At 41.3% G+C, this 15,983-nt stretch overlaps 1 protein-coding gene across 2 annotated transcripts in view; it reads right to left on the bottom strand.

Annotated features, from left to right (window-relative positions):
* The window catches only part of LOC136834442 (uncharacterized), a 99,859-nt gene that overhangs the window by 54,496 nt on the left and 29,380 nt on the right, over positions 1-15,983 (bottom strand). The window contains exon 3 of one of the 2 annotated variants that reach the window (XM_067097040.1): positions 4,804-4,886. The exons of the other annotated variant lie outside the window; for it this stretch is intronic. Coding sequence (XP_066953141.1) covers positions 4,804-4,886 — 83 coding nt within the window. The remainder of the gene's footprint in view (positions 1-4,803; positions 4,887-15,983) is intronic. 2 annotated transcript variants of the gene reach the window in all.

Genomic DNA, 15,983 nt, shown 5'->3' with positions numbered 1-15,983 from the left:
ACCTCTATCTCAACTGGCTGCTGGTACCCAAAAAAATTCAGCCAGTCGTAAACCTTTCAGACAAACACCCAGATGTGGGCTAAATTTCCCTCTGTCAAGTGGTGCAATGGACTTCATGGAAATTATTAAAGAACTGTGCAATCTGGAAATGTATAGTGACATAGTGACCTAACAAGTGAAGAAATGAGCATAATTAAGGGGATTACTTATTAAAAAATGAAAAAGTTAGACACTCCAAAAGTCCTTAAAAGATTCATGGTTGCAATCAGTGAACTGAAAAATGATGGAAATATACAAATGATGTAAAGTAGAAAAATAAGATGTGCTAGTAATTTTAAACAGAAGAATGAATTTAATGAAAATCCGTTAGACAATGTGAATAGCAATTCTATTAGTGAAGTAAAAAAAGTACTATTTAAAAGGAAATGAAAACCTAATAAAAAAAAAAGTTGTGGTACAATGAAAACTCACAATAAAAAAAAAAACCCAGCGATGCCAGTTATTAGATCAGTTAGTCTAGCAAAGTACCTAGTGAATATTCTTAACCCAATGGTTAGTAGCATCTCTGATGCTAATGTGAAGAATAGTGTTGATTAAATAATGTATAGACTAATAGTGACTCCTAGCTTGTGAGTTTTCTTGTGGTGTCGTTCGTTATTAAGACGATCTACTGGTGTTTTTATCCGATTTATTAGAAAAGAGGCAACTGGATATATTTTCCAAGAACACTCTAATCAAAATGATTAAAATATATGTAAAAGAATGTAAATTGGAATTCAGTGGAATTCTATGTTGATAATATAAATTGTATATTGCCAGGGAACGAAAGTGTTAATAACTTCTTTGTTTATATAAATGATTTAGGGCCATTAATTAAATTCACTATGAAAATGGAAAAGGATGGTTGCCTACCTTTTCTAAATTTCCGAATACTTTGGACACGTAATGTGTTGAAATACAGTGTTTAAAAAAACTACTAATATTTCTACCAATGAGCATTTTTAATCTGATCACAGCAGTAAGTTAAGAAATCAGTGTTCACATCCATGTTTTTTAAGAGCATTACGTTCATGTAGCCCTAGATATATTGAGGATGAAATTGATAAGAGCAGGATTACGATCAAGAAATCTAAATATCCTGACTATATATTAGACAGTGAGTTAAATAAAATAAAATAAAAGAGAAACTTAAAATAAAAAAAAATTGCTTGTATTACAATATAATAATATGAAAACAGTCCTTCATCTTCTTTAGAATTTTGGATTATTGTACTGTTAAAGAACAACAAAACAATGACAAGTGTACTTAAAGAACTCTGCCGACATTACTAAAAGACGTGTACATAAGATTACATGTAAATCTTGTGATAACTTTTGAAATGGCCAAACTGAAAAAAAAACCCAGAAGAGAACAGAACAGCATAAAAGATGCGGAAGATATTGTCACGTTCAGCGCAGCCGTGGGGATAAAGGGTGACTCTGATTATGACCTACAGTAGATAATGGCAAGTGAATAACAAGGGGGCTATTCCCGTGAACAGAAAGGATAATAGTGACTATACTCAAAATGCCATAGAAATAAAGGGGTCAAGGCAAACAAAGATTCTCTACTTGTAAGTATAATTCACTAAAAGATCAGAAGAGAAAATATTTACAGGAGCTATCAGTGAAGCTCCGTGGCACTGTTCAAATTACTGTACTAGATCACAATCATTAAGCCAGAGTGTCACACAAGTGCAAGAGGTATAACTCTGCCTTCTTAGGGTAATGCACATCGCAAGTATGGGAGGGATAGGGTCTGTAGAATGTACGGGATGGGGTACGGCAAGCAAGACAAGGGTCACACTGGGATTCCAGATATCTGGACCAGGTATAGCACCTGTAGTTTGCAGGGAGATGGCACCATTGACCTACAGGTAATTTCACACAAAAGGCACTCGCACCACGGAACTGCGAGAGTAGGGATGTAATACACGAAGGGATTTCGAATGACAATTAACTTGGAATACGTAAGCAAATAACGAGACAATGGCATGAATGATTCACTGTATGTTCTCACTTATAGTCAAAGCAAATGCAAAATTATCACTAGTATTCCAATATTACAAAATCATACACCACAACTAAATCACATGAATCTCTGAGGGAGAATGCAAAGGGGTATGGATAAGGGAATAGGAGAACAGGTGGAAAAAATCAGGTAAAGGCAAAATGGTGAGGTCGAACAAACAACTTCCAATTACCTTAATCCGTGGACAAGACTTGAAGGAGATCAGAGCCAGGTTCCTGTACCGTATATCGAAATATCAAGACAGGAAAAGCAAAATGCAAAAGATCAAAGGACGTTTGTAATAACATGCACAGGTGAATAGTAGAAGTTTAGTAAATGTTGGTGAGAACAATCATACAATCAATACTGATGCTCCCGATGCCCTTTAAATCCAAGTTCAGCTTCGATAGGAATGGGGGTGAGAAGGGTTGAAATATAAAAGGGAGAAAGTGTATAGAGAGAGAGAGAGAGAGAGAGAGAGAGAGAGAGAGAGAGAGAGAGAGAGAGGGAGAGGAAGTGAAAGAGAGAATAGAGCAGGTGTTGAGAGAGAGAGAGAGAGAGAGAGAGAGAGAGAGAGAGAGAGAGAGAGAGAGAGAGGTGGGGGGGAGTGAGAGAACTCATTCAGAGTTTTCTTGGTCAGCGCCAGGTTAGTCAGCTAGTATGTACAGTATTTATGAATGGATGTATGTATGTATGTGTGTGTTTATGTTCCAGCATAACTCTGAAATGCATTGAACAATTTCAATCAAACTTGGTATACAAATTATTTACTATCTGGAAAAGAATGCCATAGGGGCAAGACATCACTAGCACCAAAGGGCATCAAAGTGGGGGGGGGGGTGGTAAGGGCTTCCCTGAAACAGGGCTGGTTCTGTCTGTAGACTTAGTAACTAAATAAACTCTAGGTGTTTATCATACCTCATTTTGGTATACATATGACTTACTATCTGGAAAAGAATACTGTTATGGGGTAAGACATCACTGGCACCAAAGTGGGGTAGCAGGTGGGAAGGGGGTGACATGTAAAAATAACCAAAAACGACAGATATTAGTGTCTAATCCATAGTTTTCAAGGTTGCTGAGATGAATAGTGACACTCCCGTTAAGTCCAAGTAAGTGGGGGTGGGGGTGAGAAGTGGTGAAAAATAAAATGCAAAAGATGACACATATTAGTGTCTGATTCATAGTTTTCGAGGTTTCTGAGATGAATAGTAACACTCCCGATGCCCTGTAAGTCAAAGTTCAGCCTCAATAGGAATGGGGGGTGGGGTGTGAGAAGGGGTGAAATATAAAATGTCAAAAATGTTGGGCATTGTAACTTAACAGGAGAGAGAGAGAGAGAGAGAGAGAGTTTACTGGTTGTCATACAGTTTTTCCAGGCAGTGCTGGGTTGGTCAGCTGATATATATATATATATATATATATATATATATATATATATATATATATATATATATATATATATATATATATATATATATATATATATATATATATATATATATATATATATGTATGTATGTATGTATGTATGTATGTATGTATGTATGTATGTATGTACACACACACACACACACACACACACACATATATATATATATATATATATATATATATATATATATATATATATATATATATCCCCATCTCTCTCTCTCTCTGTCTACTTGTGAATACTTATGTATATCTCTAACATGCACAGGAAAATGAAATAAGGTTGTAAATCCTGACCACTGTTAGCTTTAATGCTAATCCATCTTCAGAGGACTGATACAAAATGATAGAAATTGACAATATATATGCTAGCAAGACTGTAACTACGAACATAAATACGGCTGGAAACCAAATATCCACATGTGACTGACAGGTGCTTGAAGGTGGAGTCCTACCCACATTAGTGACATGTCGATTTCAGAATCCGTTTATTGTCTCTCAACCACAATCCCTTAAAATGTATATCTCTTGAATATATCTTTTGAAATTAATGGATCAAGTTTATATATATCTTGACTGATATTCATATTCTTAAAAAAACTTTCTTTTATGAAACTAGAATCAATTATGTTTCTTTCCAGTGCATTAATTGGATAAACGATCTTTTTTGCCCCTGCCCAGTTGATTGTATCATTGTTCTCACTAACATGTACAAAAAATTTTACTGTTAACCTGTGCATACCTTTTCCATGTTTCATGCTGTTCTATTCTCTTTTCCAGTTTGGCAAATATAAAAGTTATCACAAGACTTACGTGGAATTTGGTACACACATCTTTTAGCATTGTCTGGCGAGTTCTTTATATGAACCTGTTTCTTTCTTATATTGTTCTTACATGTTAAATTAACTCAATAATTCTTAAGTAGATGAGGAATATCTTCGAAATCATTATACGATAGTAAATGGTAGCGTATAGACAGTGAATACCTACCATTTTGTATCAGACCTCCGATGTGGCTTAGCAAAAACCCAACACTGGTCAGAATTTACAACCTCGTTTTATTTTCATGTGGTTGTTAAGTATATAAAACATGCGTCAGAGTGATTAAAATCATCAATGGATACTACGAGTTTCCTCCAATCTTTCTGTCTCTTTCCCACCATGGAATATGTCGTTAAAGATTTTGCAGAAACGTTCATGGAATACTAGCCACTTCCATTCTTAAAAAGCAGAGATATTTATCCTAAATTCGATCCTTACAACCCCTCCTCTTTTATCAGATTCGTCATATGTGAGATTTGCCGTTTTTCTTTGCTTACCGTTGCTACAGCGACGAACATCAGCAAAGTCGCCAAAATGAGCAAAAGTAGAAGGACCACGCCCATCCCAGAGCAGCCACGAACTGTCAGATAAAAGTTATAAATTGTCAAGTAATTTGGATGGAATTGTGAAATAAATTTAATTAAATGTAAAATGATAAAATAAAGCAACATAACAACTGGGCCAAACTGGCATATCAGGTAGTTTTTATGAAATGACATTCTTGTTACTTGTGAGACGTATAACAAAAGTATAATCATAGGCTGTCTGGAAGTTTTGAGCTTTATGATGACAATTCTCATAAGCAGAGTAATTCATAAAAGTCGAGGGGAAAAACTCCAGCTATGAAAGGTCATTTATTCAAAAAAAGTAATATAAGGTTTCGTAAGAAGTGAACCCACACATGGCATATAGGAAGGAACATGTTGGAGACTTTTATGACTTTTTAATGAGGAAAAAATAGATGTCTAAAAGTGCACAGGGAAAGGTAAAAAAAGTCGAGGGGCAACAACTCACTCCAGGAAGGAGAATAAGTAATTTCTTTCAGAGAAAGAATATCAGGAAGTGACTACACGCACGACTGATGAGAAGACACTGAGCAGACCTACGGGATTTCCTTTAAATAAAAAAAGACGTCCAAAGATGCATAGGGAACGTCACTGTCTCTACTTTGTTCTTCCGTACTGTTTCTACATTCTAAATTGGTGCAATGAAAAATTTTGGTTTGCATTCTCAGAGACTTTTTATTTTCAGAGTTTACATAGGTATCCCTTATAGTTTGATTAAATTTAATTGGTGCCGTAAAATCAATATATACTCATAACATATATATGCATATATATACATATATATATATATATATATATATATATATATATATATATATATATATATATATATATATATATATATATATATATATATATATATATATATATATATATATATATATATATATATATATATATATATATATATATATATATATATATATATATATATATATATATATATATATATATATATATATATATATATATATATATATATTATTAAGATTAGCAAGAACTCGCTAGCAAATTGCCTCCCCCTTTTCTTTTTTTGTTGTTGTTTGTTTTGTTGTTTTCATTTACTGCAAGCTGCTCGATTGATAGACACATCTGTCTATCGACTTTGCACGGTCAGAATACAAGGGTTCAAAAGGATTAAGGCCACTCCCTTTAAGCAGATCTTTCTTCGAGGCAAAAGTGATCTCTGTCTAGTCGTTTTCTTACAGGCAAAACTACCCCTGCGGGCATTAGCTGGACATGACTCAACCCCCCCTATGTGTTGGACGTGCCCCCTGCCCATAGGAGGAGATAAAAGCAGAAAACCAGAGGCCTCCGTCTCACACGCGAGCTGGAAGATATGGAGTGAAGACGTCCTCAAACACCTGGCCCCATCGATGCCCTTGCATCCTAACCATGTGGCCCTTTTCAAAGTATACTTTCTCCTCGTGCCCTTCGACCGCGAGGCACGTGTTCGCTCCACCACTGACCTGCCGGATGCCCACATGCCGTTGCCCGGCCCTTCGTGAAATTCCCACGCATTGCCCTTTTTCGAGAAGTCCCCATCGCCTTGCCCTTGCATCCTAACACGTGGAAGAACTCGCCCTCGGAAATCGCAAGTCATCCACGGATCTCTTTCTGCGCTGGAACCAAAGCTACGGTAAAGTCCTCTGGAAGACCTCCATTCAGTCACGCTTTTTCCTTGTAACATTTACTTAACTTGAGCGCCATTAATCATCGAATCCCTTGTCTAATGTCCGTGCGCCTCTAGCATCGGCAGTACTAAGTCCTTATTAATTCATCGAAGCCCCTTGGCACCCTCAGTGCAGCTTCGAATTCATTATTCTTTTGTCTATTTTCATTACTGGCGTATAATGTGCATATCTCTCATTTCAGAGGGACCCTATTTCGTGGAAGCTTCTTGGACTGTGTCTGGAATCCCCCAGTTTCATTCATCCCGTAGGAATCCCCTTCAGGATCAATAATCTACTTGCATTCCTCTTTCCCGTACTAATGTCATTTATGTAAATACACTCCTTTAAATTTGCCCACGTGTTTTACGTAATATTTCCCTCAGTAACAAGAGCCCTACGCTCATATGAAATTCCCCTTTGTTTTCCTCTTTTTATGTTTTCCTGGACCCACGAAGTCAGAATCACAAGGCTAAATTACCTTAAATTGTTGCTACCTGTCTCACAGAGAATATTTCAAACTAAATCGCCAGGAAAAACGTAAAAAATGGCGACCTGGCCATAGATCTCGTTTTGCAGTTGCAGTTTCCCTAGTGTTGCTTTATTGCATTTGCAACTTGCCGAATCAGCTATTAGCAAAGCTAAGCTGGGTACGAGAGAATTACGAACCTTTTGTGTAAAACCAGCACACAGATCCGGAAATTCCACGTAAGTAATGTGTTTATCTTAGCAAAACCTTTTTACAATCGTGACTGTTCCTAGGAATTAGAAATAGGGATGCATGTATTCACTGAGAGAAAAGAACCGCCGTATTAGATTCATTAATGCATGCCTTTCAGGATAGGTAGTTAGGAAATAACCAGTGCTAACCATCCTTTGCTTCGAGGAATAGTGCGAAATTCCTGTGTTAAAATCCTTGCCATATCCTTTGCTTCGAGGAATAGTGCGAAATTCCTCTGTTTAAAATCCTTGCCATATCCTTTGCTTCGAGGAATAGTGCGAAATTCCTCTGTGTTAAAATCCTTGCCATATCCTTTGCTTCGAGGAATAGTGCGAAATTCCCCTGTAATAAATTTTACTTCGCATTTCGGATTAGCGAATTATTATTTAGGCGCGAATAAATTCCCACGTGGGACAAGACGAGGTCAGCTTGCATTGCTGAAATTCTCTCAATGTAGTTAGAAGTTGAGTTAGGTGTTAGGAAAGCGAAATTTGAACTTTGCTTATAGGGGAAATTACTAGGTCATTTTTACTGTTATCCTCTCAGACGACTGGGAAATTCCCCGGAACCCCAGACGGTCTATAAATAGACGGGTTCATTCACCCAGAATCTAAAAATAACTCCGGTGATGGTCAGGCGTCCTTCACCCCCCTCCCCCCGCCCATGCCCGAGTGTGTGTAGCCTTTTTTTTTTCATTCATTCCTCAGCAAACATTTTTCTTTACGTTTTCCCGTTAGTAATTTCTAAGTCCTAAGGGACGAATCGTATTTCCAAGTCCTCAGAGACTCCTCCTAAAATTCTACGTCGCACGAGGCGAGAACTTTTCAATCAAATTCCGAGTCCAAAGAGACTCTTAACCAAATTCCAAGTCCTCAGAGACTCCTAAAATTCTACGTCGCACGAGGCGAGAATTTCTAACCAAATTCCGAGTCCTAAGAGACTCCTAACCAAATTCCGAGTCCTAAGAGACTCCTAACCAAATTCCAAGTCCTAAGAGACTCCTAACAAAATTCCAAGTCCTCGGAGACTCCTAAAATTCTACGTCACATGTGGTGAGAAGTCCTCAACCAATTTCCAAGTCCTAAGAGACTCCCAAAAAAATTCTACGTCGCGAGAGGCGAGAATTCCTAATTCCTGCGAGAAACCCAAAATCAAGTCCTTTTGAGACATTATATAGTGTAGTTCACACACATCTAAGCCCTTACGGGACTGATCATTCTAGTTCGTTAGAACAACTCCTTAACTTCACTCTACTGCCGGCCAAGTCCGAGCGTGACAAAATCCAACTACGTCTGCCGAGACACATTAAAATTCGTTCGCCAAGGACAACCACGTCTTTCTGAGACATACTAAGTTTTAACAAAGTCTCCTCAGACTTACTAATCAACTGTCTTATTCAGACAGATCCATTCTCCTGCAGTCTGAACAATTGAGTGTTTCAGATTCCTGCAATTGAGTCTTTTCAGACAACCTGAGTCTTTTCAGACATATATAACCATTATTTCAAGATGGCTAATACCAGAGCCCAACAAAACAAGGACTTCAAATTCTATATGTCTGCTGGGAAGGACATGGGACTATCGGGGCAAGATCTGAGAGAATGGGTTCAAGAGCGAATGGACGATGCCAAGGCGGAGAGGGAGAGAGAACGTGAGGAGAGAGAGAGAGAAAGAATTGCCCAAGAGGCGGAGAAGGAGAAAGAACGTGAAGGGAGAGAGAGAGAAAGAGTTGCCCAAGAGAAACGAGAGGAGAAAGAACAGGCGGAGAAAGAAAAAGAACGTGAAGAGAGAGAGAGAAAGAATTGCCCAAGAGAAACGAAAGGAACGAGAATGGGAAGATCGAGAGCGACAGTGCGCCCATGAGCTCCAGATGTTAGAACGACAGCACGCCACCCCACCTCCTGCGGCGGGAATGAGTGCCCTCAGCCAAGCTCACTCGTTCATGCCAAAATGGACAGAGTCCGAACCCAAAGTATGGCTTGAAAGGGCCGAACGAGTCCTGGAGTGCTGCGACCTCTCCCCTGTGGAACTCTCCCTTGTTCTCACTAAATTCCTGGGCGGAAAGGCCCTCGTTGCCTATCACGCCCTTTCAGCAGAAGATAGGGGAAACTGGGAAGCCGTACGCCAAGCAGTAACGAAGGCGTACGAGATTACCCCCGAGCGGTGGAGGAGATGTTGGAGAGAGCAGCCCAGAGAAGCAGGCCAGACTTGGTCCGATTGGGCGTACCATTCGGAGCAGGCATTAACAAAATGGCTCGATTTCGAAGGAGCCACAAGCACCGCCGAGGTACTCGAGCGGTTTAAATTCGAGCATTTCCTGCGCTACGCCCCTCCTGCCCTCGCCACTCATATAGTGGAAAAAGCCCCAGCAACACTCACCGAGTGTTGCCGAATAGCAGACGTGGGAAACTCACCACCCTCAAGAAGGATCCATGGGGCGGAAGATAAATCCCCCGTCCCTCCTTGGAGGATCACATTCCCACAAAAATGGGAACTCGGGCAAGCCCCTAACTTGCCATTATTGCAAGAAAACGGGGCATTCCTCTGAACAGTGCCGGAGCAAGAAACCGGCGCCTCTCCCGGAAAACCGCCCAATAACTCGCCTCGCCCTCTACAGGGCAGCGGAAAGACTTTTAGCCAGACCTTTTGCACGGCGTGCAAGGTTTATGGCCATTCTCCCGCTGGGCGAAATGCCCACGCAATAATAAATCAAATACTCCCACCGTCGCCTTGGCCGTCACAGATCCAAAGTTATTAGGCCCTCCCGCCGAAGGGCCCATATACGTGACTCCTCCACGAGGTAGCCACCCTGCATGCCGAGTCACTGCATTCGAGGACTCGGGCACGCAAATCTCCCTCATCTGAAGGGACAGAGTTCCCTACGGAGCTATCATCAGTAGATGACAACTTGTCACGATCGAGGGAATAAATCAATTTAAAATGATACTCCCTACAGTCCAATTGAGAGTCACAAGACCTCACCAATCCAAAATTTGCAATCTTGCAGTAGCAAACCATCTCCCCAGAGGCTATGACGTCATCCTGGGACAGGACTCTCAGTCCCCACAGAAATCACGACAATCTAGGGGTCCACATTCCCCGAATCATTCCTCAGGCGTGAGTAATCCTCCCCCGCTTCTCCCTCAGTCAAGACTGGCGCCCCCTGGGTACCAGGAGGACGTGCAGTCCCCACCAGTGCCACCGGAGTACGATGTACAGTGGCCCCCCCGATCGGTTCCCGATCCAACTCCAGTGCCCGGCCCTGCCTCAGTGCCAGTGCCAGGGCCCCAATCAGATCTCCCTGCCGGAGATGCCAAATTCCTGCCAGTGCCACCTGCATGCACCGAGCAGTGCCAAGCTTCGTCCGTCCTGACCGACGAGCCCAAGAAACCTCTGATAGTGCTTGACTCTGCCCTAGTGCCAGCGCCAGAGCACTACCCCGATCCCCATTCACGGGATCCAACTCAGGGCCCCCTCTCTTCCCCCAGCCTGGCACCGCTACCAGTGTCGGTAAGAGAGACAGTTCCTCTCGACCACCGCGGAAGTTCACCTAAAGGTGTGGCCTCGCTACCCGTGCCTGAGCTGGTCATTGATACCTGCGAGCCGCTCACGCCGCCCCCGACCGCCTCCTCTCTGCCTCAGTCCGTCACTGACGCAATTGCAAGTCAGGATTCTGCAATATCTCACTTGGCCGATGAACTACAAGAGCTGCGACGGATCATGGTAGAACCAGCACAGAAAACTCCTGCGTCAGTTGTTGCAGCAGCAGGCCCAGGTGGCACTCCGTGCCGCCCTCCAGTCGCGGGCCCTCCGCTTCCCCGGCCAAGGACGACTGTCCCATTAAGAAAGGTTCGAGGCGAAAGTACCACGGGCGTGGGAAATTCCAGGTAGTTTACAAAGAACTCTAGAGCTCCCATGGCACCCGTGCCACCATTTCATCTTTCGAAGGTCTTGGCACCCCTAATCCAGAAGGGGATGTCAGGCCCTCCTCTATCATCCTCCGTTCCTCAGGAACTTCTATCTCTTATCATCCTCTATTAATCTTTCCTTAAATTGTCACCACAAGAGGCAATTAAGTACGGGATACCATTCCCCACGCAATGTATAAATCATTGAGAATAACAGAGTGAGAAGTGGCACGCCCTTGCGCCCATACCTTGGCACCGGGCATGTGTGTCAGCTCTTCCTGAAGGAGTCGCGCCCTTCGGGTGCACTTTTCTCGCCCTGGGACTGAAGTGATAGTCCGGGCCGTAATTCATAGGCGAAGGACGATAAATTCCCGCCTAACACCATAAAACCCTCACTCCTTTTACCTTAGCTCTTCTGCCAATATCATTTACTCTCTTTTAGTAATTTATTTATCTTTATTTTAATGAATCGCGAGTCATAGACTCTTGCCCTTGTGATTTAAATGCCCCTTTCGTAAGCCCTAAGAGACGTGTTCCGCCTTTCATATGCGGTCACGTTTTCATTCGTAACATCTTGTTAATTTTCTTTTGTTATTATTATTCCTTTTTCCCCTTCCCTTCCTTCTAAGAACTCTCTTTGTCCTAGACCCCCCATCTTTTGTCTGCTCGCCCCGTTATAACATTGAGTACTCAGTGTGGGCAGTGGACGCATAAAATTAGCATAGTTTAAGGTTAGCGAATTAAAACTCGCGAATACTCTTGCCCGCATACGACTGTCAAAATCCCAGTGTGCGGGCCGGCCATCAGCTCGCGTTGAACGATTAGCTAAGCAAAGCACGTTAAACGAAGATAAATTACCAATGCGAATATGTATAGTCATTACAATATCGCGTAAAGGGGATGTCATTTACAAAAAAAAAAAATAAAATAAACGCCGTTTTTCATTTATACAGCCTCTTCAAGGCAGACTGTACTAACCGCATGCATTTTATCTAAAATTAAGTAACCATGTATTTTAATTCTTGAACAATAACCTTTCTTTTCATTTGTTTGCCATAGCCTCATATACTTGGTCTTATAATCCTAATTAATTCACATTGCTCGAGTCACTTTATAAAGTTACCAATGGGTAACCAAATCTAAAGTAATTACTCTTTTGCAAGTGTTTAAATTACCTTGCGTCCTGTTAAAGAAATTTGTCCCAGTGTATTACTAAAAGTAATGTCACAGTTTCATAAATCCTTTAGTAGTAAAGTTCATTGCAAGGCAGAATGTAGAGTAACGTAAAGCATTTGCCGCTCATTCCTGTATATCAATGTACACACCCGAAGAAGGTGTGTACATCATCTTGTATGGGGAGGTATTAAGATTAGCAAGAACTCGCTAGCAAATTGCCTCCTCCTTTTCTTTTTTTGTTGTTGTTTGTTTTGTTGTTTTCATTTACTGCAAGCCGCTCGATCAATAGAGATATCTGTCTATCGACTTTGCACGGTCAGAATACAAGGGTTTAAAAGGATTAAGGCCACTCCCTTTAAGCAGATCTTTCTTCGAGGCAAAAGTGATCTCTGTCTAGTCGTTTTCTTACAGGCAAAGCTACCCCTGCGGGCATCAGCTGGACATGACTCAACCCCCCCTATGTGTTGGACGTGCCCCCTGCCCATAGGAGGAGATAAAAGCAGAAAACCAGAGGCCTCCGTCTCACACGCGAGCTGGAAGATATGGAGTGAAGATGTCCTCAAACACCTGGCCCCATCGATGCCCTTGCATCCTAACCATGTGGCCCTTTTCAAAGTATACTTTCTCCTCGTGCCCTTCGACCGCGAGCCATGTGTTCGCTCCACCATTGACCTGCCGGATGCCCACATGCCGTTGCCCGGCCCTTCGTGAAATTCCCACGCATTGCCCTTTTTCGAGAAGTCCCCATCGCCTTACCCTTGCATCCTAACACATGGAAGAACTCGCCCTCGGAAATCGCAAGTCATCCACGGATCTCTTTCTGCGCTGGAACCAAAGCTACGGTAAAGTCCTCTGGAAGACCTTCATTCAGTCACTCTTTTTCCTCGTAACATTTACTTAACTTGAGCGCCATTAATCATCAAATCCCTTATCTAATGTCCGTGCGCCTCTAGCATCGGCAGTACTAAGTCCTCATTAATTCATCGAAGCCCCTTGGCACCCTCAGTGCAGCTTCGAATTCATTATTCTTTTGTCTATTTTCATTACTGGCGTATAATGTGCATATCTCTCATTTCAGAGGGACCCTATTTCGTGGAAGCTTCTTGGACTGTGTCTGGAATCCCCCAGTTTCATTCATCCCGTAGGAATCCCCTTCAGGATCAATAATCTACTTGCATTCCTCTTTCCCGTACTAATGTCATTTATGTAAATACACTCCTTTAAATTTGCCCACATGTTTTACGTAATATTTCCCTCAGTAACAAGAGCCCTACGCTCATATGAAATTCCCCTTTGCTATCCTCTTTTTTATGTTTTCCTGGACCCACGAAGTCAGAATCACAAGGCTAAATTACCTTAAATTGTTGCTACCTGTCTCACAGAGAATATTTCAAACTAAATCGCCAGGAAAAACGTAAAATATATATATATATATATATATATATATATATATATATATATATATATATATATATATATATATATATTGTGTATATATATATTTATATGGATATCACCACCAGATTGCCAACTCTTCAGAACTTTATGGGGAAAATATCAGACAGTATGGGAGACAGGCATACCCACAGACCTATGAACAACAGGAGAGTTTTGGCCCTTAACAGTCTCACCCTCTTCCAGGGATGGGCTTTTATGTGACCCATGTTGCAGGGTAGATAGCTATTTCCCTGTCTTAATCCTCAGATTCAATTTATCTCTCGTTGAGTTTTTCCAAACCTTTCCTGGCCACACCTATTTCATAATTCCCATGTTCATGCCAATGTTGTAGCTCACAGTGATGGCCCCAGTAACAACTGAGACCTTATATTGCTGGGGTCACCGCTGAGTTCAGTTCAGTTCAGACTAGTCCAGTCAATACTCAGTACGGGTGACCTCTGTCCATACACACCCAAGCTGGGGTGACTGTGGAAGTCACACTTCCCACGCTTTTTCACACTGGATTGATAGTGCCAATTCGGTCACATCAAGGTAAGGTTGTGTGTGCATGCAAACCTAGGAAGCAACAAAGGTACGTGCCCCGGAGTGGAAACTTGTTGACCAGTGTCTTTTTCTTTGACTCGTTTTATCATCTCTCCCTCTAGCCTCTTCAACTTGAACAGTGAGTCTACTATCCCAATGTGTAAATTCCTAGACAGTGCATAACATAATCCTCGCCCTTTGCTTGCAAGTGAGTAGCGTAAAGGATCTCCCTCCAATTCTTGCATTGATTCAGTTATAGAGAGAGTGTAATCTCAATGTTAGTCTTACCTGGCATTGTCTCATTTCCAGGAGTGTTATCAGTGCTGTTACCAGCCTAGCCATGCTTCTGTGTTCCTGACTGCCTGAAGGAACTGCACCTATCGGGGCTGATAGAAATATTGCCTAATTGGCTTACGGGACCACTTGCATGTGGCCAGTAGTCTTAATTGTGACGCATAATCCATTTCACTCAGTCATTGCTGTTGTGTAAATTCAAAGTTAATTGATTTAGTCAAAGTGCCCCATTTTCCTTGGTAATTTCTTCCATGTTGTAATTATAAATAATAAATTACTGTTAAGAGATCTACTTTCACTTGGCAACCTACCACTTATTTGTTATTCTTGCATTTCTTTAGTTTATGGGCTTATGAGGGGTTTTGTAAGGCCAAGATTATTAACTTAAAATAAAAAACACAGTCCATCTCCTCATAATTGGTAACAGTGGCGACCTTGCCAGGATGTTGCTAATTAATGGGATTAGATTTAATGTCAAGAAATCACCACCCCCCCAATTTTAGCAGTTGATTAGAATCTGCAACATTTTAATTTCAAAGGCATCCGGAATCTGAAACGGATGGCAACGTGGTCTTAGAAGCAGTGTTTAAAGTGTTCTATCATGCTTTCAAATTAGCAATTTAATGCATGCTACATTTTTATAAAAACGTAAGCAGCAAGTATTTAAGAAAGCGATAGCAAATGCAAGTAGCAACGGAACATTTAAATTTAGTGACACATGAATAAAGAGCTGTGAAGTTTTCACAGTGTAGGCAGCGAGCACTCAGTCAAGAACTTTGAGTTATCAAATTAGAGTTTCTTGCCGTTTGCATGTCTGCAATCTTTGCAAGAAATTAACTAGCCATGAGGTAGTAGTGAACCATAGCTAGGTGAACTTAGTGCATGTTCCTCAAGAGGAGAAGTATGCAATCTCCCCTTCGAATAAGGTGGTGGAATTTATTTATCCATGAGGCACAGAAATACCACGAATGGCAATTTGCCGCCCTGTCTGGTTAGCCAGCTCTCGTCTGCTAAACATGATGCTCAGACTGGGCGCCAGTTGATTTCTTTCACAAGAAAGTCTTGCTCACTCTCACAATTCTGAGTCTTAGCATAGTAGCTGTGTTATTTGCATATCATTTATCCAATGGCTGTTTAAATTCAACTCGCACAAGGTAGATCACTACAAGTAAATCTATGCTCCATAAATATGAAAGATTTTCATTAATATTAGTGCATGCTTACATTTTTTGTATATGCGACGAGTACCAGTAGAGTTCATTCACGTTGCACACCAATGTGCGAGCGAGCCAGGCACCTTAAGCTCCTCCCCTGACCGACACTTGGAGTCCGGCCAATACTTTGCAGCTGTGTTTATAAACAA

The sequence above is a fragment of the Macrobrachium rosenbergii genome, chromosome 53 (assembly GCF_040412425.1).
Source record: "Macrobrachium rosenbergii isolate ZJJX-2024 chromosome 53, ASM4041242v1, whole genome shotgun sequence".
Lineage (NCBI taxonomy): Eukaryota > Metazoa > Arthropoda > Malacostraca > Decapoda > Palaemonidae > Macrobrachium > Macrobrachium rosenbergii.
Note: the sequence above shows the minus strand (reverse complement) of the source record. Positions and strands in the feature narration are given on the sequence as shown.